At 34.6% G+C, this 23,291-nt stretch overlaps 3 protein-coding genes across 4 annotated transcripts; all 3 read right to left on the bottom strand.

Moving 5' to 3' along the window:
- Window positions 1–1,130: 1,130 nt before the first annotated feature.
- LOC110657087 (protein EXECUTER 2, chloroplastic) lies at window positions 1,131–7,483 on the bottom strand. The gene is made up of 11 exons (XM_021814149.2): window positions 7,130–7,483; window positions 6,499–6,615; window positions 6,348–6,413; window positions 5,614–5,720; window positions 5,461–5,542; window positions 3,843–4,541; window positions 3,196–3,322; window positions 2,887–3,050; window positions 2,718–2,792; window positions 1,683–1,775; window positions 1,131–1,502 (listed from the first exon to the last, which is right to left on the bottom strand). The coding sequence occupies exons 1-11, from the start codon at window positions 7,481–7,483 to the stop codon at window positions 1,401–1,403; spliced, it is 1,986 nt and encodes a 661-aa protein (XP_021669841.2). The 3' UTR covers window positions 1,131–1,400.
- Window positions 7,374–12,978, bottom strand: LOC110657084 (E3 ubiquitin-protein ligase SIS3). Of its 2 annotated transcripts, XR_009142624.1 has the most exons (11): window positions 12,669–12,978; window positions 12,513–12,551; window positions 11,917–11,983; window positions 11,732–11,805; window positions 11,243–11,381; window positions 11,012–11,104; window positions 10,735–10,800; window positions 10,535–10,654; window positions 9,855–9,968; window positions 8,489–8,973; window positions 7,374–7,512 (listed from the first exon to the last, which is right to left on the bottom strand). XR_009142624.1 is itself a non-coding variant. In XM_021814147.2 (10 exons), the coding sequence occupies exons 1-10, from the start codon at window positions 12,695–12,697 to the stop codon at window positions 8,572–8,574; spliced, it is 1,143 nt and encodes a 380-aa protein (XP_021669839.2). In that variant the 5' UTR covers window positions 12,698–12,977; the 3' UTR covers window positions 8,460–8,571. The 2 variants fall into 2 exon arrangements, 1 of the variants encoding a protein (XP_021669839.2); XM_021814147.2 differs by lacking the exon at window positions 7,374–7,512 and having other exon boundaries at window positions 8,460–8,973; window positions 12,669–12,977.
- Window positions 12,979–13,949: 971 nt separating this feature from the next.
- Window positions 13,950–16,985, bottom strand: LOC110657085 (uncharacterized). Its single transcript, XM_021814148.2, has 5 exons — window positions 16,599–16,985; window positions 16,179–16,424; window positions 15,781–15,862; window positions 14,365–14,579; window positions 13,950–14,276 (listed from the first exon to the last, which is right to left on the bottom strand). The coding sequence occupies exons 1-5, from the start codon at window positions 16,826–16,828 to the stop codon at window positions 14,156–14,158; spliced, it is 894 nt and encodes a 297-aa protein (XP_021669840.2). The 5' UTR covers window positions 16,829–16,985; the 3' UTR covers window positions 13,950–14,155.
- Between the last annotated feature and the right edge of the window lie 6,306 nt (window positions 16,986–23,291).

Below are 23,291 nucleotides of genomic sequence, written 5' to 3'. Positions count from 1 at the left end.
TGTTTTAAATTTTGACTGTGAATTATGATAAATTTTACTATAATTAATAATTATAATATAATTATTGTCTCCTTTGAATATTTTTCAAGCAATTACATATTAGTATTAATTTTACAAAGAAATTAAAAATTAGAAACATCATTAGGTAAACAATAAATTTTATTATGAGAGGATTCTATTTATTATTATTATTATTATTTGAATTTTAATTGGGATGTACTAGGTTAACAACAAAGCTTAAGCTAAGGAATAAACACAAAACCAATAAGAGCAAGCATTGAGTGGAGGCTTTTACATGCAGTGACCAAAAGTGAACTTCTTTAGCATTTCTTTATGAGTGGGGTTTCTTTTTAGGCTAAAGGCAGCAAGGCACAAATTTCTCTCCTAACTTTTTCATTTTCTTAAGAGTGATCAGATTCCTTACAATGCTTGCTTTGCTTGGTGTCCATGAGAAGAAACCCATCTCATAGTGGACCCTGCTTCTCTACATCTTCCCAGTACCTGCTTCACATATATTATTTTTTTAACCCTATTGCTTTTGCGTGGATATACCTAAAAAGTTACAAGAAAAGCATCTAATCACTATTTCTCTCTCTCTCTCTCTCTCCAAATCCAGAGCCCTCTTTTCTCCTTTGCAGCTAGACTGCTTTAGCGTTTAACAAAATGAACCAGCCAGCGTCTTTTGCATTTTTTTTTTTTTTTTAAACTTTTGATGCCACCAGAAATTTCAATATCTACTTTCCATTGAAAATGGAAACCTTTAAGCCAGGAATTGCATAGTGACATGATGATGATGTCCCCGTCTTTTTCTCAACTTAAATTGCCATTTCAATGTCAATGCTACCCAGCAGTCAATGACTATGTTTCAGACTATAATCATGCATACTATATTAGAATCTTATTTAGAACAGTGCGGTTTCAAGTCTCAATTCAAGTTAAATAAATAAATAAAAAGACTTTAATCATGCAAACTAGCATCTAAAACACATTTCTGGTACCAAAAGCTCCTAATCATTCAATGAATAAGCATACTCATCCCCGGGGAATCAAACCCCATTAAAATGTCCCTTGAAAAGATCCACTACAATACCCTTAACAAAGCATCCACACCTCAGAAAACTGCAGTTGAATGATCCTTCAAATGCACTACGTGTTTATTAGTTTGGTTAATTAACAAAGAAGATTTACACAAGGAGGAAAGAATTTATACATGGAAGGCATACAAGGAAAAATGCCCCCTCATAAAAATAAAATAAAATGCAAGAAAATATGTTAAGGTACAAGGGCCTACGAAGTGGGATAAAACCTCCTGCATTTCTCAACAAACAATACACACAAGTACTCTCCTCACTATCAGATCTTTTATCTCTTGCCATATCAGGATGGAGACAAAAAGTGGTTTAGTCTGGTAATTTCAACCGGTTAAACAACACCAGGAAACTTTGCTCAGGAATAACGTAAAGGAAACCAAGATCTGCACCTTTGACATATGGTCCAATGCCCTAAAAATGAATAAATAAAAATAAATTAGCCAAATTCATGATTATGATTATATGAAGAGAAATTCTACTTAGCAAACTGCAAGAAGAAGAAGAAGAAGAAGAAGAAGAAGAAGAAGAAGAAGAGATGTAGGAGCAGCAGCAGGAAGAATTGTTAGCAAACATCTTGAAGAACTTCATTACCTTCCCATTGAGTTGGAGAAGTTCACCGTCAACCCATTGAGGATTTCGAAACCCAAATTCTGCTATTCTTCCTTGACCTTTGTAACTTGCAACCTGGATAAAATAGCCTTTTTTTAACAAACTATTGCATGCATTAGGCACCTTCAGGATACACGTAACAAGGAGACCAAAATGAAGCAGCCAACAAGTGATTTTAATATTCAAATGCGATTGAACTTGCAAAATTACAAACTTATCTGCTTAGCACACGTGACTAAGAAGATGAATTCAAATTCTAGACCTTATTTGCTTTGTTCACATTTCCTTTCAAACATAGACACAAATTCACTGAAAAATATGGCTATAAAGCAAAGAAGCTGAATACCAAAAAATATGCAAACAAACCAATAGATTTACTGGCTGAGTTTGAGATTACATTAATAGATATTGTTGGAATCCTTTGTTTTATTCCCTATAGGAGTGTCTCAATCATTGTAGAGTTTGTATGTAATTGTAATTGCCTTCTTCCTTCTGTAATTAGTCTTCAAATGAATCTAGGTTTCTTTTTTTAGTTCTAAAATTATTGTATAAATAGGAGGAAGTAATCAGAGTTTTTTTCACACATAGAAATAAAGATTTTTTCTCTCAAAATTCCTACTTCAACAGATATGCACCCTTCAATCCTTAATATGTGCAACTATTGAATCACATTTGTCTCTACTTTGTAAGCTGTAAGATTTCTTAGAGGCGATTTTAAGTTTTCTGGATTTTTTTTTTTTTTTTTTTTATTAGGGAGTGGTGCAATCATGGTGCGGATTATTGCAAGGAATTACTTGTTTATTGGACTTCCTGATTAGCAATAGGTCTAGTATCTTTGAAATTTTTACATCAAAAAAGAAGAGAGAGAACAACAATAATATTGATGAGATAATAACAATGGTCAATATGAAGAAATACCAAACAAACAAAATAATTGATACACACAGACCCACACGTAGAGAGAGAGAGAGAGAGAGAGAGAGAGAGAGAGAGAGAGATGCATGTGCAAGTAGTTACCACTCCTAATTCATCAGGATACATTCCACGGTTAGAATTGCGACTCCCTTTCCCAATTCTAGCACGAAAAGTTACCTAAGAAATGGTACATTCATTAGCATGAATTTTCCATCACTTGCTTGAACAATTTACATTAGCATGATTACCAAGAAATTTGTATGATGCAAACCTGGCCAGCAGGAACATTGAGATCCCCAGTCAGTTTCACTGCCTCAACATACTCGAAGAATTCCACATCCGAGGGCTTTTCATCCCCACCATTCCAATGACCAAATTTTCGCCTCAATTGTACTACCTCTGCTCCATAAGGGCCAAAAGCACCAACATATAGGCCTGCACTTCAACCAACAGATTATACCATCAATAAATATCTTCTATCAATTAAATCAAGGATGATCACAGTGCACAATGAACCCCACTCTGTGAGGGTCAGAGTATATCAAGGAAATTGGGAAAAAAGAAATGTAAACTGACTGACCATCAAATGGATCAAAATTATTATTAGAAGTGGTAATTCTACTGAAATTTGTATACTTGGCTAAACGGCTTTGTTTCTGAGCTTGACTAACAGCAAGTTTGACAATTTCACGCACATCTCTTGAAACCTGATATAAAAACAAAAGATTAATCAACTTCTTGTTGAGAGAAACATATTCTTGAAATAAAGTAGCAGGATGTTATAGACATCTTTCAGGGAAAAAAGATCTGAACAGTGACTAACAATTACAAAGATTTTAACATTCATATAGTTACCAGATTTTGATTATGAATCAAACAGGATGAAATTTGACCAACACAATAGCACTGAACTTCAATATTTATAAAATTCCAGCATCCTGTGGTTGTCCAATTTGATGCTGGAAGCCTGGAACGCTAATGAAAATCATAGCTATTATCGGAATAACGATTTTCATATAGCTTGATAGGAAACTAAGAAATTGTACAACAGGGTAGGCTTTCTTTTTTTTTTTTTTTGACATCAAAAAGCATATTTTAAATGAAAATTAAGGGTCTGATAATAAAAATGTTCATATTATAAGTTCGTTCTAAAATATTAAATAGAAGATGAAAAGTAATTAAATCAACTTCATGAATCTAGTGCATTAATTCAAAATTAAACCTCACCTTTGAAGAAACTTTATCAGCACTCCAAAATGCCTTTGCAACATCTGGAGGCATCAGCTCAGAAACACCTTTAGCTGCTATAGCTGCCACTTTTATCCTGGATGCTTTACTTTCTCTACTGTCATAATCTAGACTTTTCTCAGGAATATGTAAGACAAAAGAATCTCTCTCCATGTCATTAATTTCAGCTGGTAAACGCACATACTCATCCTTATTAGGAGTGTCCTCATCATTGTGTACAACTCCACCAATAAAAAGCTTCATATCCAAATCTTTTGCATCTTCTGAGGGATCACTACCACCTTCCAGGGAAACTCCATCAGGCTGAATCTCTTCCAAGTTACCAATTTCATCTTCAGAATTTTCACTAGAAGTAGTCTTCTCTTCATCTCCTTGCATCAGCTGCTTCACAGAATCATTATCCTCTATCACTTCCTCAGCAGCATTAATGTTCATGACTTTTACTTTCAGCCCTGGAATCTTATCTTTAAGAAAATTTATCACACTTTTTATCCCTTCCTCAGTTGCTACCTCAATATTTATCCCCTTCTCCTCACTTCTCTCTGCCTTGACTTCATTTCGCTGACCATCTACTGCAGAAGCCGTCTCAACTTCAGAAGTGAATGGGCTATTACCATATTTAGAATGTGAACTTGTGGAGTTTGTTGAAACTCCTTTAGCTCGCTGCAGACATACGACCTGTCAAAAGATCCAATATAAGTGCCACAATATAGGGAGACTGAGAATGGAAAGAATAAAAATTATATCTAAAGTTAATAATATTAGCACCTCTACAGATCTTTACAACAGGAAATTCTCAATATATGTGTTTTGTGATATTTATCTTATGTTAGATGTCCTCCTTGAATGACACCAAAGTCTTTCAGAGATACGTATGCATACACATACACATACACATCCAACAAGGGTAAAGGACAGATGCAGATTAGATGCCTGTCTATAATTGGTTGAACACTTGCAATTGTTTCTGTCCGTGTCCAATGTTACAAGTCAACACCAGAAAAAGAGATGCCACGTATCTATAAACTTTAGCAATGTGTCTAAAGTTCAGATAGAGATTGATTAGGCCCAGAGGCAAATCCTCATATTCCTAAAAGTCAAAAACCAACTGCACATATAACCAGCACCCCAGACTGAGCAAGTTATGGAAAAAGTTAGCAGCCATTTGAATATCCTTGCATGGGCCACCAAAACTCATATGTAGCATCTGCTTAACTTTACTACGTAAAGACAAAATAAAGTTGATTTTAACTTTCTGCTTTAGAGTGTTGGTTGAAGGAAAAAAAAAAAAAAAGAAAAGGAAGATAAGGATTAAGGAAACAGCCAGTAATGAGAACTGATCCAAAAAGAGCCCTCAAGTAACATACAAAATTAATTAAACGTATAATAATAAAAATTGGGCAGAAATAATGCCAAAAGTATGTGGACTTAAAACAATGAATATAAGTTAAAAGGATGAAATCGGCCGTAGTATACACTGACCAAGACAATTAAATGCATAATCTGAAATCTACCAAGTGCTGTCTGTCAACCCTGACAAATTTCCTTTTTGTACTTCATAACTGGAAAACTTACATGACCTGTGTTTTAAGCTTACCTGCATAACATATCTTTCATCTGCATCTTTGACCACAAAAATTTCAAATAATGGAGTTCCAGGAGATGCAGTGACCAACTGCCTGTAGCAAACATTATTTATCACACTTTCTGGTGAATCGAACAATAATAAAAGCCACAAAGATTCTACAACCTTGGACTGTAACTCCTGCCAACAAATCTGCCCACTCCAGGTGTTATTCGTACAAGTCTACCAAAGGGATCATCAGAATCTGTTGAGTAGCCCACCCACCAACCTACCTGTTAACAGAAAACAGAAAATTGTGCTCAAAACTTCAAAACCTATAATATATTAGTTCGTGTTTGGTATAATGTAATCATTCAATTGAACTTATCCAATTGTCTCAGTGACAATACCAGCAAAAATCACAATATCCTAAATTTTTGGCACAAAAGCATGAAATTCAAATCTAACTCACTTCCATGCTAATCCAACAGGCTTCCACCGGCCGTATCAATTGAATAGAGGTAAATTAACAAGAAGCAATCTTTTATCGTACATTGAAAAGGTGTTGGCCATAGTTTACTGGTAAGTATGCTGTGTAAGAAGTGCTGACATGCACTAGAAGCTCACAAAACCAGTCCTTAGTTATTGATTAAACATAAAAACTCAGAAAAGTAGTGCCTCTGGAAAAGGGAGTTTATATGAGCTGTGGGGCCAAAGTGGAACCACAAAACTTTAATCAAATCAACAAATCTCCCCTGAATTGGGGTTCCTTATTCACCTTATGCTATATATGTTACCAATCTTTGCCTTTCTGCCTTACTGGCCAAGAAAGCAAATCAAGAATTTCACTAAAAACTTGAAAGTAGGTAACAATTAAATGGAGAAATGAGATTATAGTGACTAGGGGCTATTCTAATTACCAATCCACTGCCAGTATATTTACACAATCTTGAAGCATCATGGTACCGTTCTTCATCTATTGCATTCTGCAGATAAAACAGAGGTTAGATTCATACAGTTCCCCAAAGGACTTAGAGAAATTTCTAGATTCACATTTGTAGGGACTCTAACCTGCAACTTGGTCATTATTTCAGCAACACTATCCTTTGAAGTAGTTTCTGCAATGGCCATTTTCAATTTTGCAGCTTCTTGGAAGTCTTCCTTCTCAATTGCATCTTCAAGTTGGAACTGCAAAAATCAGCATTTCATTAGTAAAAAAGAATATGCAATATGTATGCAACTTGCTCTTCAATTCAAACGAAGTTAGACTAAATTGGATGGACCTCAATAATACTCAAAACTATATTCACAATTCATTAAGCAGGTATAATTCTTGCTTAATTGTTGGACTGAAACAACTACTGAAATTGTCAAAAGTTAATTAATTTGTGTGCTTTCAGAATATACTGAAATATGTGATTAGTCAAATTGGACAAATTACACAGATATTGACTCAATAAAGATATGAAGTTTTCAATCGCACAAAGTCAAATTCCTCATTTTCTTTGGGGCTCCAAAATGCCAAACCATATAAAACTTGCATGTATTGGCGAAAATATTCAGGCAATTGTGTAGCAGCAGAGAAGCCAGCCAATTGAACACACAAGAAGGGAACTATATTCCAATTTCAGTACAGATGAAGAATATTCCTAAGGGAGAAGAAAGCAATCCAAAAATTACCCAAAATATATAAAAGAGGTACCTCGAGTACGGAGGCGAAGCTTTCAGCTTGCTCAATCTCAGAGAAATGGCGACTCCATCTATTCCAATCCCAATCCAACGAGGAACTAGCAGCACCACTAATGTTAGCGCTATAATTGTTATTGTTACTACAACGGCAACACTGGAAAATAGAGTTCTTGCGGTTATTATTTGGGAAGAAAGAAGACATCTTGTTCCTGTTGCAGCGGTAATAGTGAATAGCAGTGTAGCCCCAACCAAAAACAAAGCTGAAATTGGTGGATTTCTTGGCTGAGAAATCTAAGCAACAAAAGGGGCTGAGATGGGGCACAGTTGCAGCAGCTTGCCCCATCCCCCATATATTTGGCGCTGTCATCCCTCCGAATCGCTGAGGGTTTTCTCAATCTGGATTGGTAAGAGTCTGTTTGAGGAAAAATATTGTATTTAGAGGATAAACTCTGCAGAGGCCAAGCGGAAAAATATCCAGGTACGCTTCATTTTTATTTATTTATTTTTTTTAATACAAATTAGGAGTCGGGTTTGCTCTACTCCAATCGATTATTAATAAGTGAAATTTTCAAATTTATTTTAAAATCTAATTAAAATATTTTAAACTCGATACTTACAATCAAAATATTATTTAATTTAACTTATATTTACATATTTAATTAATAATTTATATATTTCATATTTAATTAAAAAAAAAGAACACTTTAATCATTAAAATATTATTAAAAACAACATTTTAATCTCATTTTAGTGCATAAAAAAGTTTCAAAAAAGTAATAATTTTTTTTTTAATTTCCTAAGAAAAACCATAATCTCAATTGCATTGTTATCCATAATTTCAATTGCACTGTTATTGTCGAAATCTAAAAGACTCAACTAGCAAGTGCAAAAGTAGGAATGATGCTTTGATTGATTCCTTCTTACAGGCAAATAATTGATTAAAAGAACACCGTATGTTGTTTATTTTTTACTTGTAAGAGCTCTGCTGTGCAAACCAACTGGTCAAGACTTCGCCATAACACCACAAAAAATTCACACCCTACATAATTCCATTTGGATTTTCATGTCGGTTTCATCAGGGCTTTCTTCTAATCGTAAACAATCCACGTCCACCAAAATGTGAACTAGATAGTATAGTTCACATATTGCTTGGGTAAAACCAGTACCAATTTAACCAGAACCAACCGTGTTCGAAAATTGTTCTTTTCATGCATGTTTGAAATCAGTAAACAAACATGATTTGGATTTTTTTTTTCCAGTAGCTAAACAAAAAAGTATATATGTGTGTGTGTGTGTGTGTGTGTGTGTGTGTGTATCATTACTGATTTTTCCGTTCATATGGCTTTTGATGAATGAGTTGTATTTTCATTACCGTGAAAGAACCAGTACAACCACTAAGCAATGGCCGTTGACAAGGATCCTTTCTCAGCACAAGGTCAGAAATTGATTAACAGACTAGTGTTGAGATGGGGATTGACCAACAAGCATGCATCCAATTGAGGAAGCTGGCTCCACACCTGTTGCTTCTCCAGTTGCCAAAACTGCATTTCCATTCTCAACAGCTTCCAGATCAACATCTACATCACTGGAAGCCCCTGCATTCTCAGTGCGGACTGGTCGGAGCAGACCCTGCAATCTCAACAGGTAACTCTGGCTAGAAGGTTGGCTTCTCACATATCTGGTGGTTGTTACAACAGTGGCAGAGGGCCGTTCAGAGTCGGCGCGAAGATTGGATAAGGCACTAAGATCAAGGTTGGGGAAAACTGAGCAACGGCACCGTGGACATTTCACATTCAGTCGAAGCCACTCATCAATGCATTCTACATGGAAATTATGTGCACAAGGCAGGCCACGAACCTGCACCATCGCTAGTAAGTAGCTTCCATCAAAATACATAATTAATGATACTACAATTGGAACTCATTGTTCATGAGTGTCTTGGTGCAGGATTTTAATGGTTCAATTGTCTGATTATCCCACATCAGGTAGCCTATGCCATTTATACCATCTATATGTCTGGCATTTCAAACAGCTCTCTATAAAGAGTCATAAGAAAGGAAGTAGATGCATAAGCAGTGCAACTGATGTTTGTAAAGGAAGGCCACCGCTTCCCCAGCCCTCATTATCTCGTCATTTCTAAGGAACTTCCCTATCCGCAACAGTCGGCACCATTAAACCCCAACCAGAACCCCTGCCCTCTCTCTGGCTTCAGGTTCTAGCTTTGCCACCACCATAAGGTTAATTATCAGCACTATACCTCCAAAACTATTATTCGAAGTTTGGATAGTGTAGTTTTTCTTCAAGTTAACCCTTAATATGGTCATACATGGATCCAAATGGCATAGAAGGATTAAATCCAAGCGAAAAAACACACATTCCTCCAAAGTTATGATTAGAAGTTTGGTTAGGGATAATATTTCTTCAAGCTAATCCTTAATATACCCATACATGGATTCAAACGACATAGATGGATTAAATCCAAACAAAAAAATTCTGCTGAGCAGAATCTCTTTTTTATTTACACTTGTATATTCCTCTTTCTCTTTTTTTTTTTTTTTTTTTTTTTTGGGGAGAGGGAGGGGCCGATTCCAAAATATCACAGAAAAATTCCTTTTAGAATAGGGACTAGTCTAGAGTATGACATATAAACTAAACATTACTTTTTTAAATAAGTAACATATGATCAGTAAAAACAGTTTGTCCATAATTGAGTAGTCGTTGGAGAATGAAATATTTACCTCATTCCCTACACGGAACTCTTCTAGGCAGATGGGACATTCACTGCAATCAGTTGGAACAGCCTTTAGCCGGAACTTTGGAAGTTCCTGAATGAGTGCCTCCACTGCTTCTCTCTACAAAAACCCAAAACAAAGAAGTCAGCCATCAGAATTATGAACTGATAAAAGATTTTTATCACCTATAATATCAAAGTATACAAGTGAATGGAAAGAATTAAACATACATGACCCAAGGTACAATAAAATAGTACAACAAAAAATAACTACCTAAATGAAACAAACGTACCCAATTTTATCAGAGTTGATATGACCACAGTAACATATTCTCAGAGGACAGATACAAGAGAGAGAATCTTATCTTCACATATTAATTGATTTCCAATCACCATGTCTACGGAGACAAGTCCCTGTTTTGCAAATAATTTTTAACTAGAATGTATTTTTTTTCCATTCAGAGTTGTAGCTATGAATACTGATAGTGAAAAAATTCTAAAATGCGGACTTGAAAACTAACCACTCCCCTAGCTTTCATCTCTTAGAGTCCAAGAAACCCAGGAATTAAAAATGAACAATCCTCCACCATACTTTATAGGTCATGCACAATAACAACATTGTGTCATCCTCATAAAGGAAGGAAAAAAAAAAGACAGTTCTTGCCCTTAATGGTAACAAGCACTCACTTGAGTAGGAGTTAGATAAAGTCCAGGATGGTATGCTGCAGCATCTTGTCCCATGCCTCTCATTTCTTGACCAGCAGCTTCAAATGCCCAATCCGGTACCCGAATCATGTCAACCAAAACCTGGATTATCATATGTACTAATCAAGGAACCACCAAAAAAGGTAATAAAATCCAAGTATTCAATATGCAAGAAATGCTACCCCATATTCTGAAATAGGAATTCCTTGCTGAGCACGCAATAGGTGTGCTTGTCTTCGTGTAAGCCACTATGGAAGAACTCAAAAAAACAAGTGTAAGAAGGAGTATAAGTAGTAAGAAAACATCAGAAGCTATATTTTCTGGATGGGCAGGGTGAAAATACAATGCAAAGTAAGGAAAAAGATTGAAAAGAGAACTAGTGAGCTATTGCTGCTTTCACAAAGCAAGATCAAGCTTAAATCTAATGACAACTGCACAAGTAGGAGGTGCTATTCTAACCTTTCCCATAGACATGCAAGCAATGCAAAGGAGTCCACAGTAGCTGAAAAGCAACCAAATAATAAAACCCCATTTCTGACCATCTTCTGGCAACTGCAAGAAGTTAAACATATTACACATCATCTCCTCTATAAAAGCGTTCTCACTGATCAAACTAAAAGAAAATGGGGGAGGGGATGTTCTCACTGATGACAATGCTCTCAAAAGATGAAGAATCGGACAAGAACTTACACAATTTCTTGCACTAGCGAACCAGAGTGTACCAATTATAGTCCAAGCCCAAAGGAATGGGTAAAGCAGCAAAGAAAGAATTGAAAGGACCACTATTCTTCCACAAAAACGAGCGTACCGCTGCTGCCATCCAAAATCCCTAAAAGCATTTAAAAATGAAGAAAGGAGAACAACTTATTATAAAAAGATTCCTCAACCTGGCCAAATTAACTATATGAAAAGGAAAACAAAATTTCTAATTTCAAAGTTCAATTTCTTTATGCAAGAGTTCACTGGCATGAGAACAGGATTCCACAATAAAAAGGCAACAAATTCTCCAGCTAGTTGATCGCATATCCTGTTAGATGTTATAGGCTTGCACTCCAATAAAATTAGATCTCTTTCACATAATCCTTTTCTTGAGACACAAAGGACAATGTAGGAGTTGATCTAATCCTACAACTTCATTACAGAAATTGATAGCAAGGAATATAAGATAGGAGGCCTTACAAACCCATTCCAGCAGCAAGTCCATTATCTATGAACATCAAGAAGCGAAAAACAAAAACAGTAGTATAATCAACCTGAAGCAGTAAAGAAAGACACCAGAATCTTGTCAGTAAAGGGTACAACTCAATAAAAAAATAAAATAAAATAAAGAATTAAGTCACTCAATAAGTTAGAGAGAGACTCACCACAATCCATATGTGCAATGGGTATGTACAAAGATGATACCGTTTCCAATTGATTGCAACAATGATTCTATGTAAGATTGTAAAGGAAATGCACACAAACATTAAATTTTCATTTGTCACAGATAAGAAAATAAAAAATGCAACGCTCAATGATAATTGAATTTCTGAAAACGAAAAAGATCGCACAAACTAATCCATGCAGAATGGTTGTCAACCTTTACAGGCTCAATTTATGATCTTGATTTTATTTATTAAAAGTACCAGAAGGAACAAAAAAAATAACAATAATAATGTAAAAAAAATTAATAGCTTCTTATGCAAAAAAGACAAGTCAGTACAGACCGATTAAGACTGGAAATGAAATCAAAATAAGCGATGCAAACTATACAAAATGTGAACCTAGTAAAGAATCTAAAGAGTTAGTGCAAACTTCAATAACTCCAAAGCTGCTAAAACATTAACCCAAGAGTCCAACACAACCAAAGTAGAAGAAATTGAATGCTATAAATCAGTTTCTAAAGAAAGCAACCAAAAAAAAAAACCCTAAATATTTGAATGTAAAACGCTACAGGGAAAAAAAAAAAAAAGAAGGATACACACTTGTGGCGAGCATCGACAAGAAGAAGCCATCGTACCTGCAAAAATACATTACCGCATAAAAAAAAAAAAAAAGAAGCAGCAGCAGCAGCAGCAGTAGTAGCAAGGAAAAGAAACGCAGCAATCTGCTGCATAAAGGAGGGATAGAAACTGACCACTTGAAATCGACGCCTCTGATAGCCATAACCAGAAAACCCTAAAAGACCAAGAACTGAATTCGCGTTTCAGTCATGACATGACAATGCTCGGAATCCGACGCCCCAAGATGAATCTGAATCTTTCATGTATGAGTTTCGTTTTATGCAGTTACTTGAATAGAGATTGAAAAGTAGAGAGAGAGAGAGAGAGAGAGAGAGAGAGAGAGAGAGAGATGCTACGGAGAGAACGATGCTTTTTCTGTGAAGCAGAGAGAAAGTGAAGAGAAGCAGAGGAAAAGATTGGTGAGGTGCTCCGGAGAACAGACGGTTGACGGCATTGCATGGCTCGTTAATTGACGGCGTTAAATAACCCAGTGGGCAGCGGGAGCGAGTTACGCGTGGCGTACGCTTTGTTTAATCTGCTAAGTACGTGCTGACTCGAATGCTAAGGACTTGCTGGATAACGAGCTAATAATTAATTTTAAAAAAAAAAATTAAATTAAATTTTCAATTCTGTATTATATTATAATTAATTCTTAAATCTCTATGTTTCAAAACATATATTAGAATATTCATAAAATTTAATTATATCTACACTTTAGTCTTTCCAACTATTTTTAAAAATATAAAAAATAATTTCATGAGAGATAAAAGTACAAACATTAATAAAATTCAAAAATAAAAGTGTTCATAATAGTAAAATTTGTAAATGAAATAATAATTTATGCAGAGAAAAATTAAGACATTTTTACTTTTTATTGATGCAAAAGTTGAAAAAAGAAATAAATGAAAAAAATGAAAGTGCATAATTATATTAAAATTTAAAGATATTTTAATTTATTTTTTAAAATACAAAAAAATTTCCAAAATAAAAGATCACCCCAACCTTCCACAGGTGAAAGCCTTCAAAAAATTGATTCTCTGATGACTTGAGTAAATCTAGAGTGCGAGCCCATTCCAGCTAGGTGGGTCTCTGCCGAGATACTGAAACCAGAACTTGAAGAACTCCATACCAAAACATGTAGATGCAAAGTCATGACCTCTAGCATGTTCTACCAGTGAGGCTATCCAAAGCCACTACCAATATTCATAGGAGAAATTGTATAATGAATCTAACAGCCCCAAAGCACAGAATAATCAATGCTGCTCAAGTCAATATCACAAGGAGGGAAGAAGGGGGAGGAGCTTAGCCATTTTGAGAAGTGGACTAAAGAAATGCATAAAAAGGTTAACTGTACAGATGCATACACAAACAGCCCTTTTTTTCCCTAGTTGAATAGATGTCAATGACATCAGATATCTATAAAGAGTTCGCTGCAATAATGCATATGCAGACACTTTTTTAAAATTTTCATCTTCATACTCTGAAGTTGAAATTAACAAGTGCAAAAGCTAATTTTTCAGGATAACAACATAAGCATAAAAATGGATTAGATACAGAAGGGATAAAAAGTCGGTTGCTTTGACCAAAAAAAAAATAGCACAAATTAAATAAACAAATTATTTCAGTTGCAAACTGGTGGGTTTAGACATCTATATACAGCAGATGCTGGTTGCTGGTAAGTAGGAATGCTACTGGTATCAACAAATCTGACTTCCCCAGGATCAAATGAAAGATCCCTATGCCTGCAACAAAGGTGAAAGGCAAGTTATCACATAATAGGCAATGATTCCTTTATAGACATTATAATAGCAGTTAAAATTCCTTGGTTACCTTCGAAGATCAAGTCCGACTAAACCAGCTTGTAGAATTGTTAAATTGTCAGAATCTGGAGAGACAATAATGATTGTCTCCCCAGAATACTGGGTTTCAAGAATGGACATAAGTTGTGTCACACGGACAAATACATCTGCAACACTCTCATTTGGGGTGCCATCATCTATGGGAGGAGGCTTGTTTCTTGGAGAAATAGTATCTGATTCATACACCTGAACCATTTCCAGACATGCAACTGCTAAGAATGTATTTACACAACACACTCGGCAGCAGCTTAAGTAGGCACAGAGAGAAAAGGGGTTTAGCTGGATCCTAAATGCAATACCTTACATTCTTGTCTGTACTACATAGATCCTTAAATAAATTCTTTGGGGGCCAAAAATAATCGCATTGTTAATTGTTAAAATTCCCCAAGTATTTTAAATGATTAATTTCCTTTTGTTGTATTGTTAAATTTATAACGATCAAAATATTAAGTATACTCAGCAAAATTTTGTTTAGTTAATCAATCAAGTTCTTTTGCAAAAATTTAATCTTATGAATAGGGGTGCACAATCGGTCGGTTCGGTTTCAAACCGAACCAAACCATTAAAATCGAATAAACGAAAAAATATTTCTGTAAACCGAACCAAACTAATGGTAAAATTGAATCAAACTGAACTGAAAAAATCAGTTCGGTTTGGCCAATCGTTTCCAAAACACCTCAATTACAGAGCCCAACCCCCTCCCAAATCTGAGCACACTTCCCCGAATCTTTAATTCATCAACAATACAACATAAATCACCAACGCATAATGAAAACTAAGAGATTAACTCAAACTAAAATTGTGCCAAGTAACTCAAATACATCAAACATGCAATAAATTAAATCAAACCCTCGAGAAATTCTGCAAAATCCTCAATTTCCAAATATACAACACTGGAGAGTACAGGGGCAGGATGGATCGTTTCAAATAGTTAGGGTTAGGTTTTGGAATGGTACGGGGTAAAATGTTGTAGTATTTAAGGGAGAAAATCAGTTCGGTTCAGTTAATTCAATTTTTTTACTGAATTGACCAAACCGAACCACCGAAAATTTTTAAAAAAATAACAAAAACCAAACCAAAAACCCGAATTAAATAGGTTCAATTCAGTTAAACCCGATCAATGCGCACTCCTACTTATGAATCCCCAAATAATAACTCTTTCCTTTAGCTGATAGTTCAGAACTTACCATTCACAATTACAAAAATTATTATAATAGTATTCAATTTTTACTTCTAATCCAAAGAGATTTTGTGTGAGTAAAGAAAAGTAAATAAACCAATTCCACTGAGGGCTGAAATTAAGGATTGAGGGATCTAAAGGAAACCCTAAAAGGCATTGAAGTTAATTCCATAAAATTCCATAACAACAAAGAGAAAGGGATTTTACTTCTGAAAGAGCATCCAAGTTCTTGCCTTCATAAGCTCCCAATCCACGAGCATCCAAGAAGCTATACTCCGGAACTATAAAACTACAGCCAACAGGAAACTTTTGACATTTTAAAACAATAGGTAGCCATAAAATTATATCAACAGATATCAAAGAAGGTAATATCGTCTAAAAAAGAAAATGAAGTATGATGTGCAAAAATTGGCAAGTGATATGGCTAATGAAGCTGAGCTTCAACTTACAACAATGAACTCCAAAATTAAATTCTTCACAATCCAGAATAGCCAAAGTTCAAGAAAGGTAATTTGGCTATAAATAACAAATCTTACAACATCTGCATTCCTTCCTTGATAGTAATCAGTTCATTAGACATTAATAGTCAGTGATAATAAGCATACCTCCTGCTGATTCCATTAATTGCAGCAATAATCTCTGCAGCCTGGTAAGCTCTCTGAGTAATGGAGGGCCAAATCCAGCAGCCCCTATCACAAGCTCCCATTGCCTTCAATTCTAAAGCAGCCTTCACAGTCTGCTTCTTTCCTTTCTCTGACAAACCGCTATCAACCGATGTTTTCGCAACTGGATTCGTGTTGATAATCCCTAGGCTCTCAAATTCAGATTCCCCAGCTCTCACCAAATAGTACCTTTACTTACCAACAAAACAATTGATCACCCAAAATCAAACAAAAGGAAAGTAGCTAGATTACTAGTAACGGTATTCAACTACGACGGTGGGAAAAAATTATATTTAACGACCCCCAGTCACTCGGAAATCAAACATATAGCGTAACATAATTTGTAGGTTTTCATGGAATTACCGGTTAGTGAGGCGGAACGGGGGCATTTGGAAGAGGCCACGGGCACCGGCGGCTGGTGAGCAAAGAGGGGAGATGGAGAGTGAAGCAAGGACAAGGAGGTGGCGGCGGATTATGGGTTTAAGGCAATGGTGAGGGTTTAGAGGGGGATTAGGTGTAACGGAAGATGGAGGAGGAGACAGGCGCGGAGGATGGATTGTTATTGAAGATGAAGAGGTGGTTATCGCTAGCATTTTGGCGGCGTCTGGGTGCTGTTGTTTGGTATCTGTAATTTAAGCCTCTCCTATGGGGCCTTTTTCTTTCCTATGCATTCATTGTCGCCTGAGTCGAACGGCAAGTCGTTGCTTCAGCTAAGCCAAACATAGAATATTCTTTTTCTGCCCCCATGTAGTGTAAGGTTTAATTATCAATCCAAGATATCTTCAAAGATATATATTTGCATTAATGTGAGTTCTACTCTTTCCACCTTTAGCCTTAAAAAAAAATTATTAGTAAGTTTAGTGATTGTAATGTTTAGTAATTATGGCTTTCCTTAATTTAAAATAAAAAAGTTATTAGTAGCGAGGGAGTAAATTATTTTTTTATAATTAAATAATTAAATTATATTGATAAAATTTAATTATTTTAATAAGAGTAAAAAGTTCTCAGGAGCGAGTAGGGTGTAAATTATTTTTTTATAATTAAATAATTAAATTAAATTGATAAAACTCAATTATTTTAATAAGTGTAAATTTAATTCGATTTGATTTTTTGTTAATAACTATAAAAATTTTTAATTTTTATTATCAATTTGGTTATATTTTATTTGATAACTAAAATTAATTGAATTTCTATTAATTGATATATTAATTATAATTTTATTAATAATATATTATTTATAATTAATATTTTTATAGTTTTATAATAATATTTAATTCATAATAATTCTCTTATTAATATTAAATTATATTTATTATTTTTTACAAATAAACAAAATTATAAACATATTTTTATTAATAATTAAATAATTGATAATATAAAATATTTTTTTAATTTTTCCATTAATTCAATTATAATTGATAACCAACCGAATATTTTTTATTGTGGTTAAATTTGATGTTCTCTCAATTTCGATTTGATTCGGTTAATATTTTAGAGTTGATTAATAATTTGGTTAGCTGAAATTTTGATTCGATTAACCGAATGTTCACTTTCAGATACGTCTTCTTATGGGAGTTCATCCTCTTTGATTGTTGATGTGCAACCTTTCTCTGTCCCATTTGGGTAAATGACAACCTCTTCCCTATCCAGAGTCTTGATAAGGTTGTGTATATGTTTTCACTAAGTTCTTAGGATTTGGTCGTCAGTTAAACTCAGTTGATAGAAACAAAAGGTAAATTCTATCTCAGCTCAAGTAGCAAAATTTTATGTAGATTTTTAGTTCATAATTAATCAATTTGATACAGATCTCAGAACTTTCATACAACAAAAAAAAATTGGTTAATAATTTGATCAATAAGAATTAGAAATCAAGAGAATGAAAAATAACACCAGTTCTTTTATCTACGCCCATGGTTTACTAAATTTCTCTCTTCTCCTAAAAGTTTGATATAATATCTTATTCATTCATCTCACATTAAAGTATAAGTATGCTTTATACTTACCTTCCTTAAGGATTCTATGTAACAAAAAATGCTCGAATATTGATCATTTGCTACGGTCTTCTTAATCTGATTTTATATAACAATACAAAAGGATATAATCTTGAGATTTTTAAGTCAATAAGATTTGTTATTTCGATATCGCATGAGTATTATTATATCTTAATTTAGTGAGAGATTCATGAGACTTGCATGTACTCTGGCCATTGGCTTGAGCTTTTGTTGATGGCATGGTGAGAGGCAGGGGCCAGAGGGAGGGAGCTGGGGAGCCTTGATCTTCAAATTTTTCTTTCGTATATGTCACGACCCAACCTATGGGCCGGACAAGCACTGGTATAAAGCCCCCGAAGCCCGTAGTAATCCTTACTGTTCTCAAATCCATGACCAGGTCCACAATTTAGGCCCAATATGCATATAAAATAATTTAAATTAACTATTATAATTTTATTTTGGGTCAACTTTATCCATCAGAAACTAAAATTAGGGGAGTCCAGCTCAACCCTGTTACATCATTTACAAACTATTTAAAACTCATAAAAATTTTTCATTTGTTAATACAAAAACTTAAATGCATGTAGTCCCTGACAGGATTGATGCTACTACTAGTACATGCGGAGTCATAAATTATAAATTTAGATAATACTAATATAGTTAAGTAATTTTTTTCATAACCTGCAAGAAAAGGAACAGGTTATTCTGAAAAAGATCTCCTCCTGTAGCCTGAAAAAATATAATGAATAGGAGTGAGCGTTCGACTCAGAGAATAAAATATAAATTTTAAGTACAATTTCTATAGTTATCTAAAGCTAATGCATTCTAAAGAGTGGAATACAGCACTATCAAAATTTTCATACACATCGCATCATAACAGCAAAAAGGCAATTTGGAGCACTCACACACCCAACACTGTTCAAACAGTACATATATGGGAGCTGATCCCCTATACAACTCTCCTAATCTAACATCTGCCAGTGAGTGTCTCTCAAGCCGAACTTTCACTTAATAAACCAAATGCGGGGTCCCAGCGAGTGTCTCTCAAGCCTTGTCTACCCAGGCTTATCCATAAAGGACCGGATCCCAGCGAGTGTCTCTCAAGCCGTGTCTACCCATCCTATCCATATCCAATACCATACCACACACGCCAACGCACGCACACTGCTCCAAATTACCACAAACAATATCCATGGCAATTCATCAATTAAGAATACAATATAAAATGTGCCTAGTGTTTAACTACATAGATACATATTTATAAGTGATACATAGGCATACCTGAACATATAATAATATTGAAATTATAATTAAAATTAATATTTTACTCACAGTACACTAGAGACGATTGTAGAGGTTGGGTGAAGGAAAATGGTTGACCCTGATCACCTACATAATTTTATTGTGAATTCATTAGCATTAATTCAAATAAAAATAAATCTAAAGAGGTAATCCTAATTTATGCGAAAAATTTGACAGAGTTTTCCCTATACCTAGGACCTACCCAATCTGCAAAAAGATTTAACTAACACTTTTAAATTCTCAATTTCCATGATCACATCTCATCATTATTATATGGCCCCTCCTGGGCCCTCCAAATCAGACAATAGTCATAAACTTGAAAAATTATATTTTAATCTCTATAATTGACATTTCATAAAAATTCACTCAAACAAGCTCTAAAAATTATAAAATTTTGCTCTGCATTCCTTAGCAATATTATAAGGCTATTGCAAAAGGAATCAAAACTTTCTAATCATTCACGAATATTTTATGAATTTTATTCTAAATCTAGTATGAGGTAAAAATTGAGTAACTTAGAGTTCGGGTTTACCTATGCCAAATTTGACACCTGGAACGTGTTCAGAATGTCCAAAAATGCTAGGATTAACTATAATATCGACCACATTCTGAGACGGGCCGTCGAGCAGTCAGATCTGGTTGAAAATGCGGTCCCAACACTGGTGAGCTATCCTCAATTCGATCACACCTAAGTTAAGTTCAAATTTTGTTAATAATTATCATAAAATTATTTTAAAATTTTGGAAATAAAAAAAGTTCGAAAATCTCACCAAGTTATCTGGACTGTCCGATTATAGCATTTTTCAAACGATGTCTGATCGAAGCGGGACCGGTCCTATCTCGAAGATTTCATCTCCCTGAGTCCATCGGTGGTTTCAGATTTTCGATCCAACGGTCGAATCGCCAGAAGGTGGAACCCATTTGATTTTCTTCCAACTTTCTCTCGCCAGTTCTCCTTCCTCCGACCATCAAACAGGGTGCCACTGGTCTCATTTGAAAGTTCATCATCTTGGGAGTCCGTGGCACTTGAAATCATCTGAAATAGCTGCCGGAGTCGGCCAGGTCAATGCTACAAAGTTGGGCCCCTGTTGTGTTCTCTCTCTCTCTCTCTCTCTCTCTTCTCTTTCCTCTCTCCTTCTCTCTCTTTCTGCCGCCTCTTGCTAGGTGGTGCCGCCGCTTGGAGGTTGCCATGACGTGGGGGAAGGCCATCAGTTCCTCGCCGGTGGGAATGGTGGCTCGTCGGAATAAAAATGGGAAGGAAAAAATGGGGGAATGGGAAGAGAAAGAAAGAAAAAAAAGGGGGGAGGGTCTGTTCAATGTTCAAATTTTGATTTTTTTTTTCTTTTCCTGCTGTCGCACGTCCCATCAAAGTAAAATTTATAATATATATATATATATATACATTTTTTTTTCTTTCTATTGGACGTCCCATCCTATCTATCTCTTCTTCTTCTTCTTTTATTATTATTATTATTATTATTATTATTATTATTATTATTATTATTATTATTATTATTACCAATTCCAAATAAACAATTAAGTAATTTTTTTTAAATTAAATTTCCTTAAAATTTAACCAATTAATAATATATATACTACTACTACATATTTAAATATTTTATTAAATATTTAATATGGATGTTTAAATCTAGTCATATAAATAAATAAAAATAATAATAATGATAAATAATAATACCCATTTAACAAAAATTACCATTGAAAAATATTAATTTAAATTCATGAATCAAATATCAATAAATTATTTGCTCAATAAAAGAAAATAATAAAAATATATTTATTAGAAAAAAAATTGGGTTGTTACGCTCTTCTGCCCTTAAGAAAAATTCATCCTCAAATTTTCTAATAAACAAGGGATAAAAAGAGAGAGCTATTGGGATAGGTGTGAGCATTTACTCTTCCAGCTAAGTAAAGGTGGTTAAAACACTTTGCTTGCAACTGCTCCTATTGTAGCACGCTCGCTACCATCCTCCATCTGAAAATAACTACTTTTTCGCGTACCTTATTAGAGATCATTACTGATTTTGTTGGTCCTTGAAACTTTAGCTAGATCCCTTCAATATTCAAAACGTTCGCACCGTCTTAACATCATGATACGACAAGCTTCCAATTTACTTTGTGTCATTACTAAGGTCCTCATATCAACTTCTGTGCATCTTATGTAACTAGTTATGTGGAGCTCCATCCAAGTGTCAAGCGTACCCTACACCATTTGTCAATATTAGAAAGTAAACTAGGTCTCTTCTCTTATAGGACAAATGTATTTGTATTCCTTGACAACCCAGTTAATGCAACTTTATCGTTTCCCACTCCTTCTCTGGAATGGAAATATCTAGACTTCTTCCTAAAGCTTCTTAGTATGTGGCCTACTTCTGACACATTGGCACTTAGATTGAGGCTCCACTACTCATTTAATCTATCATCTCATAATAACTTATTTCAAACATTTCTTAGTGTGTTCCTAGCATACCTATTCCTTCTTATCCTCATTATTATAACTAGCTCTACCGAGCTTTCTTCTTGTCCTTTGGATCTTATCCACTTCCTTTTCCTATTTTTGCTATTATTGATATCTTTTCAACATGCTGTACTTATTTCTTAATCTTAGTTCTGTCTCACCCTTACACCTTTTTATTCCAAGGATGTCCATCCCATCATCAACTTTAACTTTCTTTTTATTTCTTACTCTTATCTTGATTACTGGTTCCATTACTTCGAGAATTCTAATCTTACGATTGACTCCTACTAGCACATTATTCACATTATGTAACACTTGTAATTAATCATAGAAGACTCTTTTTGTATCCCCTTTCCCAACTTAACTATCAGAACATTATCATTCCCTGCCAGCCTTAGTAGGAAATTGCTCATCCTGGATGGATATGAGCCCCAAAAACTATAAGTTTCATCTGCACCAACACGGCTGTGGGAAATGTGTGCTATGCCTTAATTCCAAAAAAGATAATTCATGTGTTCATTCTCCTTAATATAATCACATATACTGCCTATAGCTTTTCAAACTTCAGCCTCAACTTTTCCCATTAGCAACAATTCCATTCACTGTAACTCATTAGCAAATAGCACTTCCTTCAGCTTATAGTTCAAAAGGGTTGTAAGCCCTAGTAACTAACTTGATTTAACTCTTGTCACCTCTCTGATCATTCTTTCGTATTTAACATTAGGTACACCATTATCGTCATTTTCGCCTCAACAGATTGGATATGTGCTAACGCCCATCAAATATTCAATTAATTAGGTCACTTTGACATGACCTCTCTTTTTAACATAATCTCCTAGAATCGAAACATTAGCTAATTTGGAAAGAAGGAAAAATGTTCTCCCATCATTTATGATATACCATTGTTTGATGAACAAGATATAGCTCATACCCCTTAGTCTCCCTTTTTAGTCTCATTATTTCTTTGTAATTACTGTGCTTTATTACAAGATATCAGTTATATCTACCATTTGTTATACTATTGTCCTGCCTGACATATCATCTTAGAATTTGCTATTTCCTTTTTACTCTCCATTTATCTTCCATACTTATAATTATTTGTCCAATACTCCTTATACTTTGTTATATTCTAGAAGATAAAAGCACTCACAGATTCTTTCAGATCTACTCCAATCTTATTAACAATCACTCCTCTAATCCATATACTTCTCAATATCTTATAATTACACCTATACCTATCTTGTCTTATTCTGATCTTTACTAGCGTTCTGCTACATATTATCATAC

This window comes from Hevea brasiliensis, chromosome 13 (genome assembly GCF_030052815.1).
Source record: "Hevea brasiliensis isolate MT/VB/25A 57/8 chromosome 13, ASM3005281v1, whole genome shotgun sequence".
NCBI classification, from domain to species: domain Eukaryota; kingdom Viridiplantae; phylum Streptophyta; class Magnoliopsida; order Malpighiales; family Euphorbiaceae; genus Hevea; species Hevea brasiliensis.
Note: the sequence above shows the minus strand (reverse complement) of the source record. Positions and strands in the feature narration are given on the sequence as shown.